Genomic DNA, 19,149 nt, shown 5'->3' on the forward strand with positions numbered 1-19,149 from the left:
GTTATGAGTCAATCATGTGTAATTTTAAATTTACTTTTTTACTTTAAAATATAAACAGTTGATTGTTAGCGCTTAAACCATATTTCAATCTTAGCTACATTAATAAGTACTATTTACTCTATTCATCCTCACATTAACAAACTTATCTTTTTTAAGAGAGAGAGAGTAAATTTATGTTCTCAAAATTATATTTATTGTTGATTGAAGAATAAAATATTCAAATCAATTAAAAATATATTTAAATGAAATAAAATGATGAGGACAATCCTGAATCTATATATATTTATTAATTGGAGGGTGAAAATGAAATGAACAACCATGAAATATGAAATGAAATAGTACTAAAATATTTATCACTTAATTATCTTAGGACTTGGGCAATGTTCATATATAACCCTCGAAAACAAGTTAATTGAATTCATGTAGTAATCACTGTATCATAAAATAAAGGATCATAATATTTATCCATCACCAACATCAAACCTACAAACCTTTATTACACTCTCTCAATCCTCTTTGCATCTTCCTTCCCCATCTTTGCATGATTAATCAAATTACGTCTCTACAAAATGCAACCATCACAAATCAACACCCTCACCACATTCATCTCTCATGGCTCCTCCATGGATTCAAGAACTCCATCTCAATTCCTTGACTATACCTATCACAATTATCAACAAATTCCCCGTTACTCCCTCCAAGCCTATTCCTGTTAAACCGGGTGATACTTTATATCTTTCAAACCTCGATGACATGATCGGGGCGCGCGTCTTCACACCAACCGTATATTTTTATCAATCCGACAGCTCGGGCGGGACTTTCCATAAACCTGTCACAGAAATACTTCGACGTTCGCTAGCCGATGTTTTGGTTCCTTATTACCCTCTCTCAGGAAGGTTAAGAGAAACAAAAAATGGTAAACTGGAAGTATTTTTCGGACACGAACTAGAAGGAGCATTAATGGTTGAAGCAAGAACTAACATAGCTTTATCTGAACTAGGTGATTTTGCAGCACCAAACCCTTGTTGGGAACCATTGATCTTCAAGTTTCCCAATGAAGAACAATACAAAGTGTTGGAAATGCCACTTGTTATAGCCCAGGTAACACTCTTCACATGTGGTGGATTTAGCATCGGTTTACGCCTTTGTCATTGTATCTGTGATGGAATGGGAGCCATGCAATTTCTAGGAGCATGGGCTGCAACAGCTAAAACCGGAACATTGGTGACAGAACCTGAACCATGTTGGAATAGAGAAGTTTTCAAGCCACGTGATCCACCAGAAGTGAAGTTTCCACACATGGAGTTCATGAGAATTGATGAGAGATCAAATTTAACAATGAAACTATGGAAAACAAAGCCGGTTCAAAAATGTTATAGAATCAACCGCGAGTTTCAAAACCAATTGAAATCGCTTGCTCAACCATTTGATGATGCTGGTTGCACTACATTTGATGCAATGGCCGCACATATTTGGAGATCATGGGTTAAAGCTCTTGATGTGAAGCCTTTAGATTACCAATTAAGGTTAACATTTTCTGTCAATGCTAGACAGAAGCTTAAGAATCCACCATTGAAGGAAGGTTTTTATGGTAACGTGGTTTGTATTGCTTGCACAACAAGTAATGTTTCTGAGCTTGTGAATGGGAAATTACCAGAGACAACCCTTTGGGTTCGCGAAGCTAGACAGAATGTAACAGAAGAATATTTGAGATCAACAGTTGATTATGTTGAAGTTGATAGGCCAAAGCAGCTTGAGTTTGGTGGTAAGCTTACAATAACTCAATGGACAAGATTTTCAATATATAAATGTGCTGATTTTGGATGGGGTCAGCCAATTTATGCTGGTCCTATAGATTTAACACCTACACCTCAAGTTTGTGTGTTTTTACCTGAAGGGGAAGGTGACTGTAGTAATGGTTCTATGATTGTTTGCATTTGCTTGCCTGAATCTGCTGCTAACAAGTTTACACAAGCCTTGTTGATCGATTCTCTTTCGACATAGATCTGATTCTGATTATGAGACCTTATGCTCCTACTTGATTTAGTTCATAATGCTGTCAATAAATTATCAAGATTCATGTCTTTTGACTGTTCAATGTTCACACTTAAGAGTTAATGTTGTTTAATACTCATTGTTTTTCTTTTTAATTCTCTTAAGAGTTTATGTTCACATATAATTCTTTTTGGGTATTACCATTAGTTGACCATTGTTGGACTATTTGAAAACTTTTGACATGAATGTTATGTTCATAAAGTATGTCAGACAATTGTTGTACAACCATGAGATCAATGTTGTTTGTGTTACTAAAAATGAACAACATATGAAATGTGTTTAAATTTAAAAATTAGTAAAAAAAAATAATCAAGGCCTTCAAACTCTTTTATGTTAAAAAAGTTTCAAATTTGAATAGCTATACTAAGAAAGGAGCTACTTGCAAGATAAACCTCGAGTTCCCAACCTATATAAAATGGTAATGAGATATCAATATGATTAAAATAATCTTTGATATTTTCATGATTTGGTACCAGTTCCCAACCTATTCAAGTAGTTAATGTATGACAACTGAAGGTTAACAGATTATACTGTCACAGTTGTCAAATAAAAACAATAACTTACAATGGAAAAATAAGACAGAAACCAATTTAATATACATGGTTAGCCATTTTGAAGAAACAATGAAATAATATTACCGACACCTTGTTGTAGCATAACCATATATGAATTGGAAGAGAGGGAGAGAGAAGAGTAGGAGCTAATTACAATGAGAATGAGAATGATATTTCACTATCCTCTCCCTCTTTCACCCCTTGAATTAACTAGCACATATATTAGTATACATTTAATACATGAGGATCTCACAAAAGCAAGAAAAGGTGAAATCCAATCTACACATAGCAACTGGGGAATCATGTTCAGTGACTCAACATTTAGATGCTCTGTGATGGAACCTGATTCAAAACATCAAAATTGTTGACAGCTTTTGGTCTCCACTCAGTCCGACCCCTCACAATCTCCGCACCGTCTTCCAGTCGAAGCAAGTGTTTGCATTCAACAAATCCAATGTCAGCATCAGTTACATCAGTCAAGGACTCAAGTACACTGTTCCTCCCACATTCCTTCCTGTACTCCAAACTCACTGAATGCAGCTCATGACTCTCCAAAATTTGCTGCGGAGCACTCTGCGCCAATCAAAAGTGACCAATTCATTTTATACGATAATGAAGCTAGCCATTTCAACGGTTAATGTTACACGCATCACAACGTTAGTAGTTGTGCTGGAACATCATTCAGAATCAGATAACCCCTACTAATAAATCCATTCAATAAAGAAAAAACAAAGAATACTATATATGATTAGAAGATTAGAAACTTACCTCCAGAATCCATCCAATGTACTTCACATTATTAACATGCTGATTAACATCTAGATCATTCCATCTGGGCTAAAAATAGAGATGAATTGTACAACATAATTAGAAAATGTTCACAAAAAAAAAAAAACTAAATCAATCATATTAACAATTGGGAAAAAGGTTCACATACACTTAGACCAGTTCGAATATATTCAGCCGTATCATCAAGTTTAGTTAGCTTTTTATTATCCTCATTCAGAACTGAATTAGAATTAACAAAATAAGGCTCTATTTCTTCTTTGGCTTCTTCTGGAATTTTAGAGAGTTTCCTTGTCAGCTTATTCATCATTACCCAAACACTGTAAAACATCACAAACAAAAACCAACAGATCAGAAATTACATATGTTACTAGAGCAAAGGTCAAGTGGCCATGGAAGAAAGGACCGAGAAAGCTTTTGAATTGACTTCTACCTGGATGCTCTTGTCATGACTTCACCTGTTTTGATATCACGCACAAGCCAATCACGACGCATACCATTCTTTCCAGATGCAGAAACCCAAGTGTCTACTTGAACAACATCACCCCTAAAAAAATTATAAATTCACTCAACTTCAGATGAACAAATACAAAATATTATAACTCAAGAAATCTACAAAGAATTTTTAAAAGTTGGTAAATAAATTACTCCCTCCGGCCTTATTTATAAGCAAAGATTCCTTTTTCACGTTCATTGAGTAATGAATGTATCTGGTTTGCTATGCAGACCAGATACATTCATTACTCAATGAACGTGAAAAAGGAATCTTTGCTTATAAATACGGCCGGAGTAGTAATAACTAAAATCACATTATATTTCATCATGTTAACAGCCTAAAGTCAAAGTAAACCCCAAAGTATAAAGCTTATTATCATCCCAGAAGAATTTAACATGAAATGGTCATCTTGTGTTACAAAACTCCTGATACTGTGGGATCCAAGAAAATGATCGAATCCATACCAAATCTACTATATGCAGTCTTACCAAGCATTTGTACAAGGTTGATTCAGTGACTCCAACCAATTATAGTAATATCAATCAGTGTGCCATATTCCTCTCCCCCAAATTAATTTCTTAGACGAAACGCGCGGAAGTAAAATAAATTCAGTTACAAGTTATGGATTCGTCTTTCATACATTAAAAATCACCAAGATAGAAATAGAAACAGCAACTGGACATGAACATCTATGCAGCTCACAAAATAAATTAAAAGGGTGAGTTCATACTGACTAACCACACCGGGTAACGATCAACCACAACTTGCATTCGAGTTACAACCCATATCAGGTTCTTTTTGCACATTTCTGGTGTAGAACCAAAGCCATCCCCAAGAAGCCCTATAGTCTTAACATGATTAAGTGCAGTTTCCTGTTATCAAAACAAATAACTAAAATAAATATGAAGCTGCTATTCTTAGTATTGCAAATTTGATATACAAGCTTGACGATTCATGATAATTGTATCTACATAAACAACACAGTTAAAATCTCACATGAACAAGCATACCTGCAAATGATTCATTAATGTTTCTATAGACGCGGTTTTATCGGCACCTATTTCATAGGATCTAATTGGAAAACTTTGTCGAAACACAAAACCATCATTGACAATTTTTCCTATGCCAAATGGGTCAGCGAGCATATCGGGCCGCCTTGGCTTCCAATCAAGCGTGGTCCACTGCTTTTCAGCAGCAAGGAATATTGTTGTAACGGCAGCAAGGAGCACGCTCCAATCAGGCAGCTGATTGATGAACGTCCTTTGGTGATATTGTTGTGATGATGAATCATTTTCAACCTTGACGGGCGTTGCAGTAAACACGGTTTTGGAAGAGGATGCATTTGCCTTAAGGTTTATTCCATTAGAGCTTTGTTTGGATTTGAATCCTCCAAGGTTAACAGAGGTAGCTCCATGTTTGGAGGGTTTTCTAGAAATGTCAGAGGATGAAGTAACAGGAAAAAACGAGGCTGTTGCAGCAGTTACTACCATTTTTTAAATTTACACCTGCATGCAAATTTGAAGCAATACTTAAAATTATAATTTAATAATAAGAAGAATTTTCATTTTACAAAGAAAAAGATATAAAAAAAAAAAGAAATGTTGTTGGCGCAGATCTGATTTAGAATGCAATACCTTAAAGAAGGTGTAGAAAATGAAGGAGGTGGAGAGGAGGAGAAGAGGCTTGCTGTATTGCGAATAAACGCAAAAACAGCCAATTTCCCGTTGTGTTTGGATTTAGTTTCTGTTAGTAATATATTTTTTGAAGGGGAGAGAATAATAATAGTTTGTTTGTGTTTGAGGAAGGCAGACAACGATATGAGTTGCATTGAATTGGCATTACAATCCACCCGGCTATCCCGCCCGCCTCGCTTTTTAACCTCTTCATTCAACTTCTCTTTTCCTTTTTTTTCCCTACTTTTTCTTTTTTGCTCTAAAATATTTATTTTTTTTTTGTTGATAAAGTATCCAGTATTATTTACTACTAGTATTTTATGTGTTAGCTCAATTATAATATGTAATTAATTATAATTAATATATGATTGATAAATAAAGTTACTATTATCTATCAAATATAACCAATTATTATTTTGAATATCATTAATCACGACTTCAAGTATATATTTTTTAATATAAATAAAATATACAACTATAAATTAATTTCTTAAACAAGAAAGGAACACAATAAATAAATAAAACTTTTATTTTAAAATAAAAAGTAATGTTAACTTATACTTTTGGAGCACATGTTAAACAATTCACATATAAAAATTTGTGTATTGAAGAAAATAATAAAATTATTAACTATGAATTTTTATTAAATTTAATAAACAATTTCCAAAATCATAATTAATACATATCGGGTATATTTTTACTCTTAAAAACTAGCAAGATACCGGTGCGTTCACACGGGTAGGTTTATTTAATATGATATATATTTTATTTAGACATAGGTATAAATTTAAAATGATTTTTTTAATTATAAAATTGTAATAATAATAATATAAATTTAATTTTGACATTTAAAAATAAAAATTTTATATCTCAAATAAAGATAATTATTAATTAAAATAAAATATGTATTTTGTTGATAGTGGTCCGTGAAAAAAATAAAAATTTTAACATTTGAAAATAAGAATTTTATGCCTCAACTAAATATAATTGTTAATTCAAATAAAATAGGTATTTTGTTGTTATTGACCCGTGAGAAAAATAGAAATTTTGACATTTGAAAATAAGAATGTTGTGTCTCAAATAAAGACATTTGTAAATTCAAATAAAATAGGTATTTTGTTGTTATTGACCCGTGACAAAAATAGAAATTATGATATTTGAAAATAAGAATGTTGTGTCTCAAATAAAGATAATGGTTAATTAAAATAAAATATGTATGATAGTGGCTCGTGAGAAAATAATAAATTTTGGTAATTGAGAATAAGATTTCTGTGTTTTAAATAAAGATAATTGTTAATTAAAATAAAATAGATATTTTGCTGATGGCCCATGAGAAATATAGAAATTTTGATATTTAAATATAATTTTTTATTATTTATGAATATCTTTTTAATAATCATAAAATAATGATGTTTTTGGTTGATTAAATTTTATGTGTTTCATTTCATTCCATTAAAAAAATTCAATTTATTTATTTATTTATGTTTAGCATAATAAAAAGGGAAAGATAGAATTGATTCTGCCTCTATAATTGATTCTACTTGAAGTTAGAATTTGTAATTGTCATACCACATTTTTTGACCCTAAGATCATACATCATTAGCATTTCAATCATCAATCAAGATCACAATCTTGAGGTATCATTTATTTGAGGGGAATCATCAAGCACTTTTAGCTTTTTATTTGTTTTATACTAACCAAAATCCAAAAATATGTATTTTGTCTCTTTTGTTTGTGTTTTGCAGGAAAAAGATCGGGCAAAATCAAAACAGTGCAAGAAAAGGAATTTTTGAAAATTTCACTATGGAAATCGATTTACCCATATAGGAAATCGATTTCCCTGGACGAAATTTGAAAAAAAAAAAAAGAGGGAAGCATGACACCATTTTGGCACCAATCACATTTTATTTGATCATTTTTGTCATTTTACCAATTTGCCACCTCATCAAAATTAATTCCCTTCATTAAACTCACTTAAACCTCATTTTACCATTTCTTACCATTTAAATTCCACTTAAATACCAATTAACCACAAATTAATTACCAAACACAAAAAGACCAATTTGCCACTACTCTTGCTCCAATTCTATAAATAGAGACCTCTACTCTCTCATTTCACAAGCTTTGAGAGCCAAAAAACCCCTTGCAATTTCTCTCCTCATCCCTACCAAATTCACCAAAGCTCTTATTCTTTCATAAAGTTTGTGAGTCACATCTTGAACCTCACAAAACTTTGAGCTAAACCACATCCATTTCACTCTTTTTTCTTCAATTGTTGAGAGATCAAGATTTGTGTTGGTGATTCTTGAAGTGGATCTAAGTTTTGTTCAAGATTTGGTAATTTTCTTCATCTTTTTCCATCTATTATGATGTGATTCTTTTGTGTTTGTGTGTGATGCATCTTTGATGCTATATTGGTCCTATTTGATGGTGAATTGATGGAAAATTCGTGCTCCAATGGATATGTGATCATAAGGTGTTTGTATGTTTGCTTAAGTCAAGTTTTATGCCTCCTAATGCTGATTTTTTGAATGCTGCGTGCAGGAAATCGATTTCCCTCTGTAGGAAATCAACTTCCACCTTATTTTTTTTCAAAAATTTGAACTCTGCACTCAGGAAATCGATTTCCTACAGAGGTAAATCGATTTCCTGCTGGCAGAATGTGGTTTTTTGCCTTTTTATGTTTGTTTTGGCTTCCTACTTCCTCCACTTCATTAATATCATTGGATTTAGGATGTTGATAGGTTTGAAAGGACCAAATCCATAATATTAGATGAATGATATTAATGATAGTGTGAGTTGATTTTACTTTATGCATTTTTATCTTCTTCTTCTCCTTTTTTTCTTTTGATCGATGAAAGTCTTAATACTTAGAGAATTCTTATGGATTCTTAGTAAAGACTAGATCGTTACCTATTTTCTTTTCGTGCGGTATTGCTTTCGGAGAATGATCCACATATCATGTCTCTCGCATGCATTAGCACATAAAGTTTTGACCGGCCTCGTTGTAAGGTGATTTCTACATAAATCACTTGGCGATCTGCTTAACATAACGCAATATTTCGTGTCCCGAATCAAAAAAGATCAAATATGGAAGAGAATTGTATGCGGTTGATTTACGACTTATGGAGGTTTATCGTGTAGTCGCTATGATTTTATCAAGCTTCTGGTAAATGTCCATTGAATTTAAATCCGAGAACATCCTTCACTCACCATCGATCTTTATTACTAACTTTGATAACATACTTGACAAGTTTCAAGATGGTTATCTTTAACATCTAACAACTAACTTTAATTTCCGCAATTTATTATACCGCTCTTTATTTCTCGCTTTATTTTATCATTTCATCATATTTACATTCCGCTATTTTTCCTTTGTCCATTTGGACATTTATATTTCGGCTATTTTCTCTTTGTCCATTTGGACATATGTTTATGCTTCCGCTATTTTTCTTTTGTCCACTTGGACCATACTTCACTTTTATGCTAAAACACTAATAATCAACCAAAAATCTAAAAAACACATAAGGCTCTCTTTCGGACTATTGGTTACTATCCTGAGCATTTTGGAGATTCGGACTTATAGACTTAGGACCTCTGGACCCTTATTCTGTTATTACTCTGTGGTTGTTCTGTCTGTCTGGCATTGGATTGTTGTCTGTTTGTGTATGCAGGTATTTCCTTGAAAGTCCTTGATGGTTAGTTCCAAGGCATTGAGATAAGGATTTTACCCGAAAACAGCCGTTACTCTGCCCGATTTTTGTCAGAATTTTAATGTGCTTAATGCAAAGTGGTGCCAAAGATAATAAGTTCATCTGGATCCCCAAGTGATAATGTGTTGGTTTAGTGTCGATATTCCAAAGGATGGGAAATCTACCTTGACTCTTAATGTCAAGTGTTGGCTTCTTATTTCGGTTAGACCGTTTCTTTCCTTAGCTTTTATTTTACGCAATAGGATATCCTCTTCATCTCCTCCCCTTCTTTAATTTTCAAAATCTTCTCTCTTTTTACAAAACCTTCTTATGTTTGTAAAACCTTTTTAAAACTCTTTCTTTAAAAATATCTTTTGCCTTCAATGGCCTTTTTCTTCAAAAGTTTAGACACGACTAATTGTTGAAACGAGTGGCGATACCCCACGATTTTGAAGTTGATTGATAAAATGAGATCTTTTCCGCGTGAGAGAGCTAGTGGCATACTCGTCGATTTTATCTGAGTTGGAGCCCTTATTTCATTTGCGATGTAAAGAACTCGTTTGTTCTCATGCTCAAGATCAATGGATGAGTATTTCTCTCCAACGACGATAAAGTGTTTATTCGTTTTTAAACGTTTTTCCCTTTAAGCGGAACTACATTAGCTCTGACTTCTCCATTGCACCGAGGAGGTATGTAGGCACAAAGCTTAACGCTTTGCCGAGCTTATTTTAAAAATAAAACAAACCCTTTTTTAGCACACACGACACAGATTTTCAAAAAGGTTCCTGTGGAATACCACAGATATGAGGGGTGCTTAAAACCTTCCCCTCATATAATCAACACCCGTACCTGAGATCTCTTTCTTGTTTTAAAAAAACAAAACTTTGGGTTTTACGTTCTTTTCCCTTTTCCTTTGAAAAAATAAAGCGCGGTGGCGATTTCAAACGGAATATTGAGTCGAGTCAATCCCATGGCTTCGATATCAGATTTTCCCCGCTACAGAAAAATGGCGACTTCACTGGGGATCCAGTTTTAAGTGTGTTAAGCCTATTTTTGTTTATCTGTGTGTTTTATTTGTATATATTATTGTGTGCTTTGTTTGTTTATTTTCTTTTTTTTTCTTTTTGGTACTTGATGGTTCCTCTGTGATGAGATAAAGTTCTAACCCGAACTTTGGTGAGTAACTTGAGATAGGAGGTGGTAAGACCAATAGTCGCATGTCAGGAGCAATCCTTAACATGAGCGTCATATGGTGGAACCCCAATCAGTGGAGGCCTCATGGAAGGTAGTAGATGTTGTTACGAACTATCGTAAGAACGCTATTACTTTCAATAGTGAGTGTCCGTAGAAGCTGAATGACCTAGAACCCTTTTACCCATCTAAGCCTTTTTAGGATGTAGCGCAGAAAAAAGTTCGAGTACCAATTTGAGCTTGTTGTCATGCGATGCTACGCTCAGACGAGGTCTTTTTAGGCATATTATTGGCGCCCATGAGCAATTGTGTGTGCCGGTAGTATCCGATAGAAGATTGAAAACTCTGGGAACCTTTGTAGAACCCGTTCGGCAGGTACAAAATTCCCTAGTATATACCTTTGTGGGTGGTTCTTAACTTTGACTCCATGCTCGTGACGTCGAACCTTTGAACCCTGTTTGTGCGACCATGTGTGATCTTGATTGTGATTGATACATAAACCATGCATCCATGCATTCATTTGATTTCCAAGGAACTCATAGGTCTTTCTTTGTAAACATCATAAGTTTCATCAAACTCAATGGATCTTGGGTGTTGATGAGGTGAAAATCTTAATCCACCAAAATGGATGATTGATCTTGATGATAACTTGATCACTACTTTGATCCATTTTAGGATTTACCTCCTTCATGTTTTGATGTTTACAAATTAATAACTTGAATTCCTTAAAAATCAAATAAATAAAAAAACAAAAAAACAGCAATTGCATCATTTGCATACATACATCCAGGTTGTCCAGAAAACTTATCCTTGTCTGTCTCCATCTTCAGAGTTTGTCTGTTTACCGTCAAGCTGATTCCTCCACACAAGTACGGAACTAGAGCCAACGTCAGATTGAGAATGGAATACCAAGAGCAACACAATGCAGAGGTCAGAATGGAAATTGACGAATTGAAGTCAGGCATGACCAAGCTAACTGAAATGCTGCAAGTTTTGATTGCTAGAGGAGAACCGCCTCAGAAGACCGTCATTGATGAAGTCTCAAGTGCTGATGTTGACCCTCAACCTACTCAACAACCACCTTCTACATGGCCTGAGTTTGGTTTGCCACCTGGTTACATTCCTCCCTATGAGAAGACTCCTGGTATTGGTCAATCTTCACAACTTGTGATTGGTCAAGCTTCAAATCCAATGTTTCATGTTCCTGTCTTCACTGAATCTCAGCCTATTGTGCATACTGTTGCTCAGCCTACTTATGTGAATCCTCTGTTTGAATATCAAGCTGCTCGTTCCCAGAATGGAAGTCAAGGAGATGCTGGAGATATTGAAGATGTCAAAGAGCAGTATCAGACTTTAGAAAAGTGCCTGAGAGCCATGGAAGGAAATGATTACTTTGGGGTTGCTGCTGAGAATATGTGTCTGGTTTCCAACTTTGTCATGCCTCCAAAATTCAAGACTCCTGAGTTTGAGAAGTATAAGGGGAACACTTACCCAAGAAGCCATTTGACCATGTATTATCGCAAAATGGCTGCTTATACCCAGAATGATAAATTGCTTATCCATTGCTTCCAGGATAGTTTGAGTGGAGCTTCGCTGAAATGGTATATGGGACTTGAGAAGAGTCGCATTCACTGCTTCCAAGATCTGACTGATGCTTTCATGAAGCAGTATAAGTATAATCTGGACATGGCACCTGATCGCCGACAATTGCAAAATATGTCTCAAAAAGAGAAAGAATCTTTCAAGGAATACGCTCAATGCTAGAGAGAGCTAGCTTCTCAAGTGGAGCCACCATTGGCTGAGAAAGAACTCACTGGCATTTTTATGGACACTCTCTCACCTTTCTTTTGGGAGAAGATGATTGGTAGTGTATCTTCCAACTTCACAGACCTGGTAACCATTGGTCAGAGACTTGAAGAAGGAATCAAGAATGGGAAAGTTACTCACGTTGCTGAATCTTCTGGTGGATTGAAGAAACCTTATGGGAACTTCCACAAGAAGAAAGAGAATGAGACTAATGTTGTGTCTGATGACAGAAGGGGATCTCGTCGTAAACCTCAAAATGGGGATCAACCTTATGTAGCCGTTGTTGCTCCTGTGCAAGTTCAAGTTCCTCAACCTCGAGCTGCTAACCAGAATCAGATTCGTAATAGGGTCGACTTTGATCCTATCCCCATGACTTATATTGAACTGTATCCTGCTTTGGTCCAGAAAGGGTTGATTACAACAAGAACTATGCCTCCTCCTCGAAATCCTCTCCCTGATGGTTTCAGATCTGATCTTCATTGTCCTTTCCATCAAGGTGCAGCAGGCCATGATTTAGAAAGTTGTTTCCCTCTGAAGGCAAGAGTTCAAGAGTTGGTGAGATCAAAGATGCTCTCTTTCAAGGATATGGGTCCCAATGTTGTCACTAATCCTTTACCAGATCAGAGTGGATGAAGACAAGTCAAAGCCTGATTTTCCTAAAGCCAAGTGTTTCAGACGAGATAGCTCATCTTTGTTGCTGATTAGTCACTAGGCCTTGATTCTGTACTGTTTGTATTTCCTTTATTGTGCTGTTTACTTTTAGACTTTGTTTGTTTCTGAATGGTGATTTTAATGAAATGAGCATTGCATATTTTGAACTCATTTTCATCTACACTGTTTATGTTCATGCTTTCTTTTACAAAACTTTTTCTTCCTTTTGCTTTCTCTATCAAACTTGTGTTTTATGCCAAGATTGGAGGGGTGATGATGACAACGAAATACCCAAGTTGTTGAACTGTATGCTTTCGAATAAAACTTTGCTAATGATGTACAGGCATTGTTTCAATTTCCAAACACTGGAAAAATAAGGAAGTTAATCCCTTGTCAACCCCTCTGAGCCTTCGAAGTTGGTGTTTCTTTCTGTGCGAAAAAACCCACATTTTTAACCTAGGGCAGGGTAGTTCTCAGTTAATTTGGCTGTGCATTCTATTTTAAGAGAATCGTTCAGTACACCTTTCAACAAAGGTTTCAATCGCAAGCGTTCCTCCGCATACATCAAAGAAATGTTGGAGATGTCAATCAAAAGCCAATGATGGTTCATCAATCATTAAGCAAGGCAGTCACTATCTTTCAAAAAAAATGTATCAAAAAATGTATAATCAAAGAAAAGCATGCTAAGTCAAAACCAAAAACGACTTAGGCAAAAATAAAGGCATCCCGCTGACTGTAAGTTCAAAAATAGACAGTTCAGGCAAAAGTTAGGGATATCAAAAGAAAAAGATGAAAAAAGAGAAGTCAATAAATCCTCAAGCAACAAAATGTTGTGACAACAAAAGGAAGAAATGAATGCCATCTCAAAAGTTCTCTTTGCTTGTGAACTATCATCATTATCAAAGATGCAATTCCAGAAGTCTCTTGGAACCTGAATGCATAAGTTGAATTAACTGAGTTTTAGGACTGGAGATCATCACGAAGATGGGGTGGGTACAATCAAATTTTGAGCCTTATATCCTTTGTTTCTGAAACCGTGAACCTGGCCACGTTACAACCCTTAAAAGACCTAATTGAAGCAAGGTTTGTTTGAAAGCATACTACAACAAGGTTGCGTAAGCTGACTCCCATGAGATTTTCCAATCTTTTGTTTTGATACCATATCTTTGCTTTATCTTTCACTTTGAATGTCTCAACCTTTATGTTTTGACCATTGATTCCATTTGCTTTACATCAATAACATCTTTCCAAAAATGATTTTGATTTCAAAAATATTCTTTGAGCATTGCATTAAAATTACCATTCTTGAATGAACATTTTATTTGCAAGTAAGCACTCATCTTTTAGGAACTTCAAACAGTCGAGAAACTTGATCAGTGATCCTATCAGGGGCATGTTATTTCAAGATCCTGTTGTTCAAATGTTCAGTCAAGATTTGTTGATCAGAATATCCTTTCAAGACTTATACTGGGGCAAGCCATTCCAACATGCATTTCAAGAACTGAAGCCATGATCAGTTCATCCCCAGTACAGTTCAGCTGAAGCAATGATCATTTAACTTGCAACGATTAGTGAATCAGGGGCAATTTTCTTCAGCAATCCCCAAGCAGTTCATCAGTCCTTCTCAAAGGATCATCATTTTGATACAGTTATCCCTGCAATAGAAGTTTGTTTAGGCATCTTTTTCCCAAGCAGAGTTGGAAGAGTTCTTGTGTAGAGGAATCAAAGTTCTAATCTTGCCTCACAAAAGAGTATCCATCAGTTATCACCAACAATTGCATTGCATTGATCATATATCATGCATAGAAAAATTCAACATCATGCATAGAAAAAAATTCATGCTCATTTGCATCCTTCCGAGGTCCTGTTGTTATCAACATCTTACCTTGAGATCAAAGTCCAACCTACTTGGCACCTACCAAAACAGATTTATCCTTTGGGTTCATTTCGTCTCTGGCTATCTGATGTTCTTCTGGATATGTCTTGCTTGTTCTGATGATTTCCCAGAACCTTTATCACTTTTTATCCAAAGCCATTATGGATGTCACAATCCCCAGTAAAGTGTTATTACCTCATTCGATGCCACTCTTGAATGTATCTAAGTTCAATCATGTTTTACTCTTGATTTCCCTTGATGTTGACCAATCATGTTTTACTCATGATTTTCTTTGATGTAGGTCAATCATGTTTTACCCTTGATTGCTCTTGATACTGTTCAATCATGTTTTAGTCTTGATTATCCTTGATGTTGCTCAATCAGGTTTTACTCCTGATTGCCTTTGATGTTCCTCAATCATGTTTTACTCTTGATTGCCCGATCATGGTTTACTCTTGGTCGTCCTTGATATTATTCAATCATGTTTTAATCTTGATTGCCTATGTTGATGTTCAATCATGTTTTACTCTTGATTGCTTCTGTCAATTTATCTTCCTTTCCAAATTCATTCATGTTTTACTCTTGAGTGTCTTTGATGTGGGTTTCCAGTTTCATCCATCGCTTCTTGTGGGTGTCTCTGTCGATTTATCTTCCTTTCCAAAATCATTCATGTTTTACTCTTGAGTGTCTTTGATGTGGGTTTCCAGTTTCATCCATCACTTCTTGTGGATGTCTCTGTCGATTTATCTTCCTTTCCAGATTCATTCTTGTTTTACTCTTGAATGATTTTTGATGTGGGTTGCAGAAATCTTTCTTCCCGAACGTCTCTGTTGATCCTGTCCAGAGTTCCTTTAATGTTTTACTCTTGAAAGCTTCTGTTGACTGTCTCTTTCTCCTGTGAAATCCAAGTTTTATTCCTGGATGACACATACCTTTTCCCCAGTGGAATCCTTTCTCCCCAGTGGTGTTATACTTCTCTCAATTCCATAATCATACTTGATGCATCCATTATCATCGCATTATGCCTTAGGTTCAAAAATTGTGTGTTTTATATTTAAGTCTCTTCAATTACGTCGAGTTGAGGATTTTAACCCTCACATCTCCGGATAGAAGAAACTTAAATAGGAGCATCTGTCATACCCCAATTTTTTACCCTAAGATCATACATCATTAGCATTTCAATCATCAATCATGATCACAATCTTGAGGTATCATTTTTTTGAGGGGAATCATCAAGCACTTTTAGCTTTTTATTTGTTTTATACTAACCAAAATCAAAAAATATGTATTTTGTCTCTTTTGTTTGTGTTTTGCAGGAAAAAGATCGGGCAAAATCAAAACAGTGCAAGAAAAGGAATTTTTGAAAATTTCACTATGGAAATCGATTTACCCATATAGGAAATCGATTTCCCTGGACGAAATTTGAAAAAAAAAAGGGAAGCATGACACCATTTTGGCACCAATCACATTTTATTTGATCATTTTTGTCATTTTACCAATTTTCCACCTCATCAAAATTAATTCCCTTCATTAAACTCACTTAAACCTCATTTTACCATTTCTTACCATTTAAATTCCACTTAAATACCAATTAACCACAAATTAATTACCAAACACAAAAAGACCAATTTGCCACTACTCTTGCTCCAATTCTATAAATAGAGACCTCTACTCTCTCATTTCACAAGCTTTGAGAGCCAAAAAACCCCTTGCAATTTCTCTCCTCATCCCTACCAAATTCACCAAAGCTCTTATTCTTTCATAAAGTTTGTGAGTCACATCTTGAACCTCACAAAACTTTGAGCTAAACCACATCCATTTCACTATTTTTTCTTCAATTGTTGAGAGATCAAGATTTGTGTTGGTGATTCTTGAAGTGGATCTAAGTTTTGTTCAAGATTTGGTAATTTTCTTCATCTTTTTCCATCTATTATGATGTGATTCTTTTGTGTTTTTGTGTGATGCATCTTTGATGCTATATTGGTCCTATTTGATGGTGAATTGATGGAAAATTCGTGCTCCAATGGATATGTGATCATAAGGTGTTTGTATGTTTGCTTAAGTCAAGTTTTATGCCTCCTAATGCTGATTTTTTGAATGCTGCATGCAGGAAATCGATTTCCCTCTGTAGGAAATCAATTTCCACCTTATTTTTTTTCAAAAATTTGAACTCTGCACTCAGGAAAACGATTTCCTACAGAGGTAAATCGATTTCCTGCTGGCAGAATGTGGTTTTTTGCCTTTTTATGCTTGTTTTGGCTTCCTACTTCCTCCACTTCATTAATATCATTGGATTTAGGATGTTGATAGGTTTGAAAGGACCAAATCCATAATATTAGATGAATGATATTAATGATAGTGTGAGTTGATTTTACTTTATGCATTTTTATCTTCTTCTTCTCCTTTTTTTCTTTTGATCGATGAAAGTCTTAATACTTTGAGAATTCTTATGGATTCTTAGTAAAGACTAGATCCTTACCTATTTTCTTTTCGTGCGGTATTGCTTTCGGAGAATGATCTACATATCATGTCTCTCGCATGCATTAGCACATAAAGTTTTGACCGGCCTCGTTGTAGGGTGATTTCTACATAAATCACTTGGCGATCTGCTTAACATAGCGCAATATTTCGTGTCCCGAATCAAAAAAGATCAAATATGGAAGAGAATTGTATGCGGTTGATTTAAGACTTATGGAGGTTTATCGTGTAGTCTCTATGATTTTATCAAGCTTCTGATAAATGTCCATTGAATTTAAATCCGAGAACATCCATCACTCACCATCGATCTTTATTGCTAACTTTGATAACATACTTGACAAGCTTCAAGATGGTTATCTTTAACATCTAACAACTAACTTTAATTTCCGCAATTTATTATACCGCTCTTTATTTCTCGCTTTATCGCTTTATTTTATCATTTCATCAAATTTACATTCCGCTATTTTTCCTTTGTCCATTTGGACATTTATATTTCGGCTATTTTCTCTTTGTCCATTTGGACATATGTTTATGCTTCCGCTATTTTTCTTTTGTCCACTTGGACCATACTTCACTTTTATTCTAAAACACTAATAATCAACCAAAAATCTAAAAAACACATAAGGCTCTCTTTCGGACTATTGGTTACTATCCTGAGCATTTTGGAGATTCGGACTTATAGACTTAGGACCTCTGGACCCTTACTCTGTTATTACTCTGTGGTTGTTCTGTCTGTCTGGCATTGGATTGTTGTCTGTTTGTGTATGCAGGTATTTCCTTGAAAGTCCTTGATGGTTAATTCCAAGGCATTGAGATAAGGATTTTACCCGAAAACAGCCGTTACTCTGCCCGATTTTCGTCAGAATTTTAATGTGCTTAATGCAAAGTGGTGCCAAAGATAATAAGTTCATCTGGATCCCCAAGTGATAATGTGTTGGTTTAGTGTCGATATTCCAAAGGATGGGAAATCTACCTTGACTCTTAATGTCAAGTGTTGGCTTCTTATTTCGGTTAGACCGTTTCTTTCCTTAACTTTTATTTTACGCAATAAGATAGCCTCTTCATCTCCTCCCCTTCTTTAATTTTCAAAATCTTCTCTCTTTTTACAAAACCTTCTTATGTTTGTAAAACCTTTTTAAAACTCTTTCTTTAAAAATATCTTTTGCCTTCAATGGCCTTTTTCTTCAAAAGTTTAGACACGACTAATTGTTGAAACGAGTGGCGATACCCCACGATTTTGAAGTTGATTGATAAAATGAGATCTTTTCCGCGTGAGAGAGCTAGTGGCATACTCGTCGATTTTATCCGAGTTGGAGCCCTTCTTTCATTTCGATGTAAAGAACTCGTTTGTTCTCATGCTCAAGATCAATGGCTGAGTATTTCTCTCCAACGATGATAAAGTGTTTATTGTTTTTAAACGTTTTTCCCTGTAAGCGGAACTACATTAGCTCTGACTTCTCCATTGCAACGAGGAGGTATGTAGGCACAAAGCTTAATGCTTTGCCGAGCTTATTTTAAAAATAAAACAAACTCTTTTTTAGCACACACGACACAGATTTTCAAAAAGGTTCATGTGGAATACCACAGATATGAGGGGTGCTTAAAACCTTCCCCTCATATAATCAACACCCGTACCTGAGATCTCTTTCTTGTTTTAAAAAAACAAAACTTTGGGTTTTACGTTCTTTTCCCTTTTCCTTTGAAAAAATAAAGCGCGGTGGCGATTTCAAACGGAATATTGAGTCGAGTCAATCCCATGGCTTCGATATCAGATTTTCCCCGCTACAGTAGCTTCTACCTCCAGAATTGATTATGGGTGATTTTTACATTGAAATTTATTATTCAACTCACTTTTACATAAATGTATCTAAACAAAAATCATTTCTATTAA

The 19,149-nt window shown here is 35.0% G+C and overlaps 2 protein-coding genes across 2 annotated transcripts; one reads left to right on the forward strand and one right to left on the reverse strand.

Moving 5' to 3' along the window:
- The first annotated feature begins 518 nt into the window (after positions 1–518).
- LOC131631388 (omega-hydroxypalmitate O-feruloyl transferase-like) lies at positions 519–2,004 on the forward strand. The gene has a single exon (XM_058902183.1). It carries the CDS (start codon positions 613–615, stop codon positions 2,002–2,004), a length of 1,392 nt encoding a protein of 463 aa, XP_058758166.1. The 5' UTR covers positions 519–612.
- A 486-nt stretch (positions 2,005–2,490) lies between these two features.
- Positions 2,491–5,705, reverse strand: LOC131631392 (palmitoyl-acyl carrier protein thioesterase, chloroplastic-like). The gene is made up of 7 exons (XM_058902187.1): positions 5,526–5,705; positions 4,902–5,396; positions 4,630–4,763; positions 3,829–3,942; positions 3,547–3,715; positions 3,378–3,446; positions 2,491–3,182 (listed from the first exon to the last, which is right to left on the reverse strand). Exons 2-7 carry the CDS (start codon positions 5,379–5,381, stop codon positions 2,931–2,933), a joined length of 1,218 nt encoding a protein of 405 aa, XP_058758170.1. The 5' UTR covers positions 5,382–5,396; positions 5,526–5,705; the 3' UTR covers positions 2,491–2,930.
- Positions 5,706–19,149: the final 13,444 nt, after the last annotated feature.

The sequence above is a fragment of the Vicia villosa genome, unplaced genomic scaffold (genome assembly GCF_029867415.1).
Source record: "Vicia villosa cultivar HV-30 ecotype Madison, WI unplaced genomic scaffold, Vvil1.0 ctg.000817F_1_1, whole genome shotgun sequence".
Classification (NCBI taxonomy): Eukaryota; Viridiplantae; Streptophyta; class Magnoliopsida; order Fabales; family Fabaceae; genus Vicia; species Vicia villosa.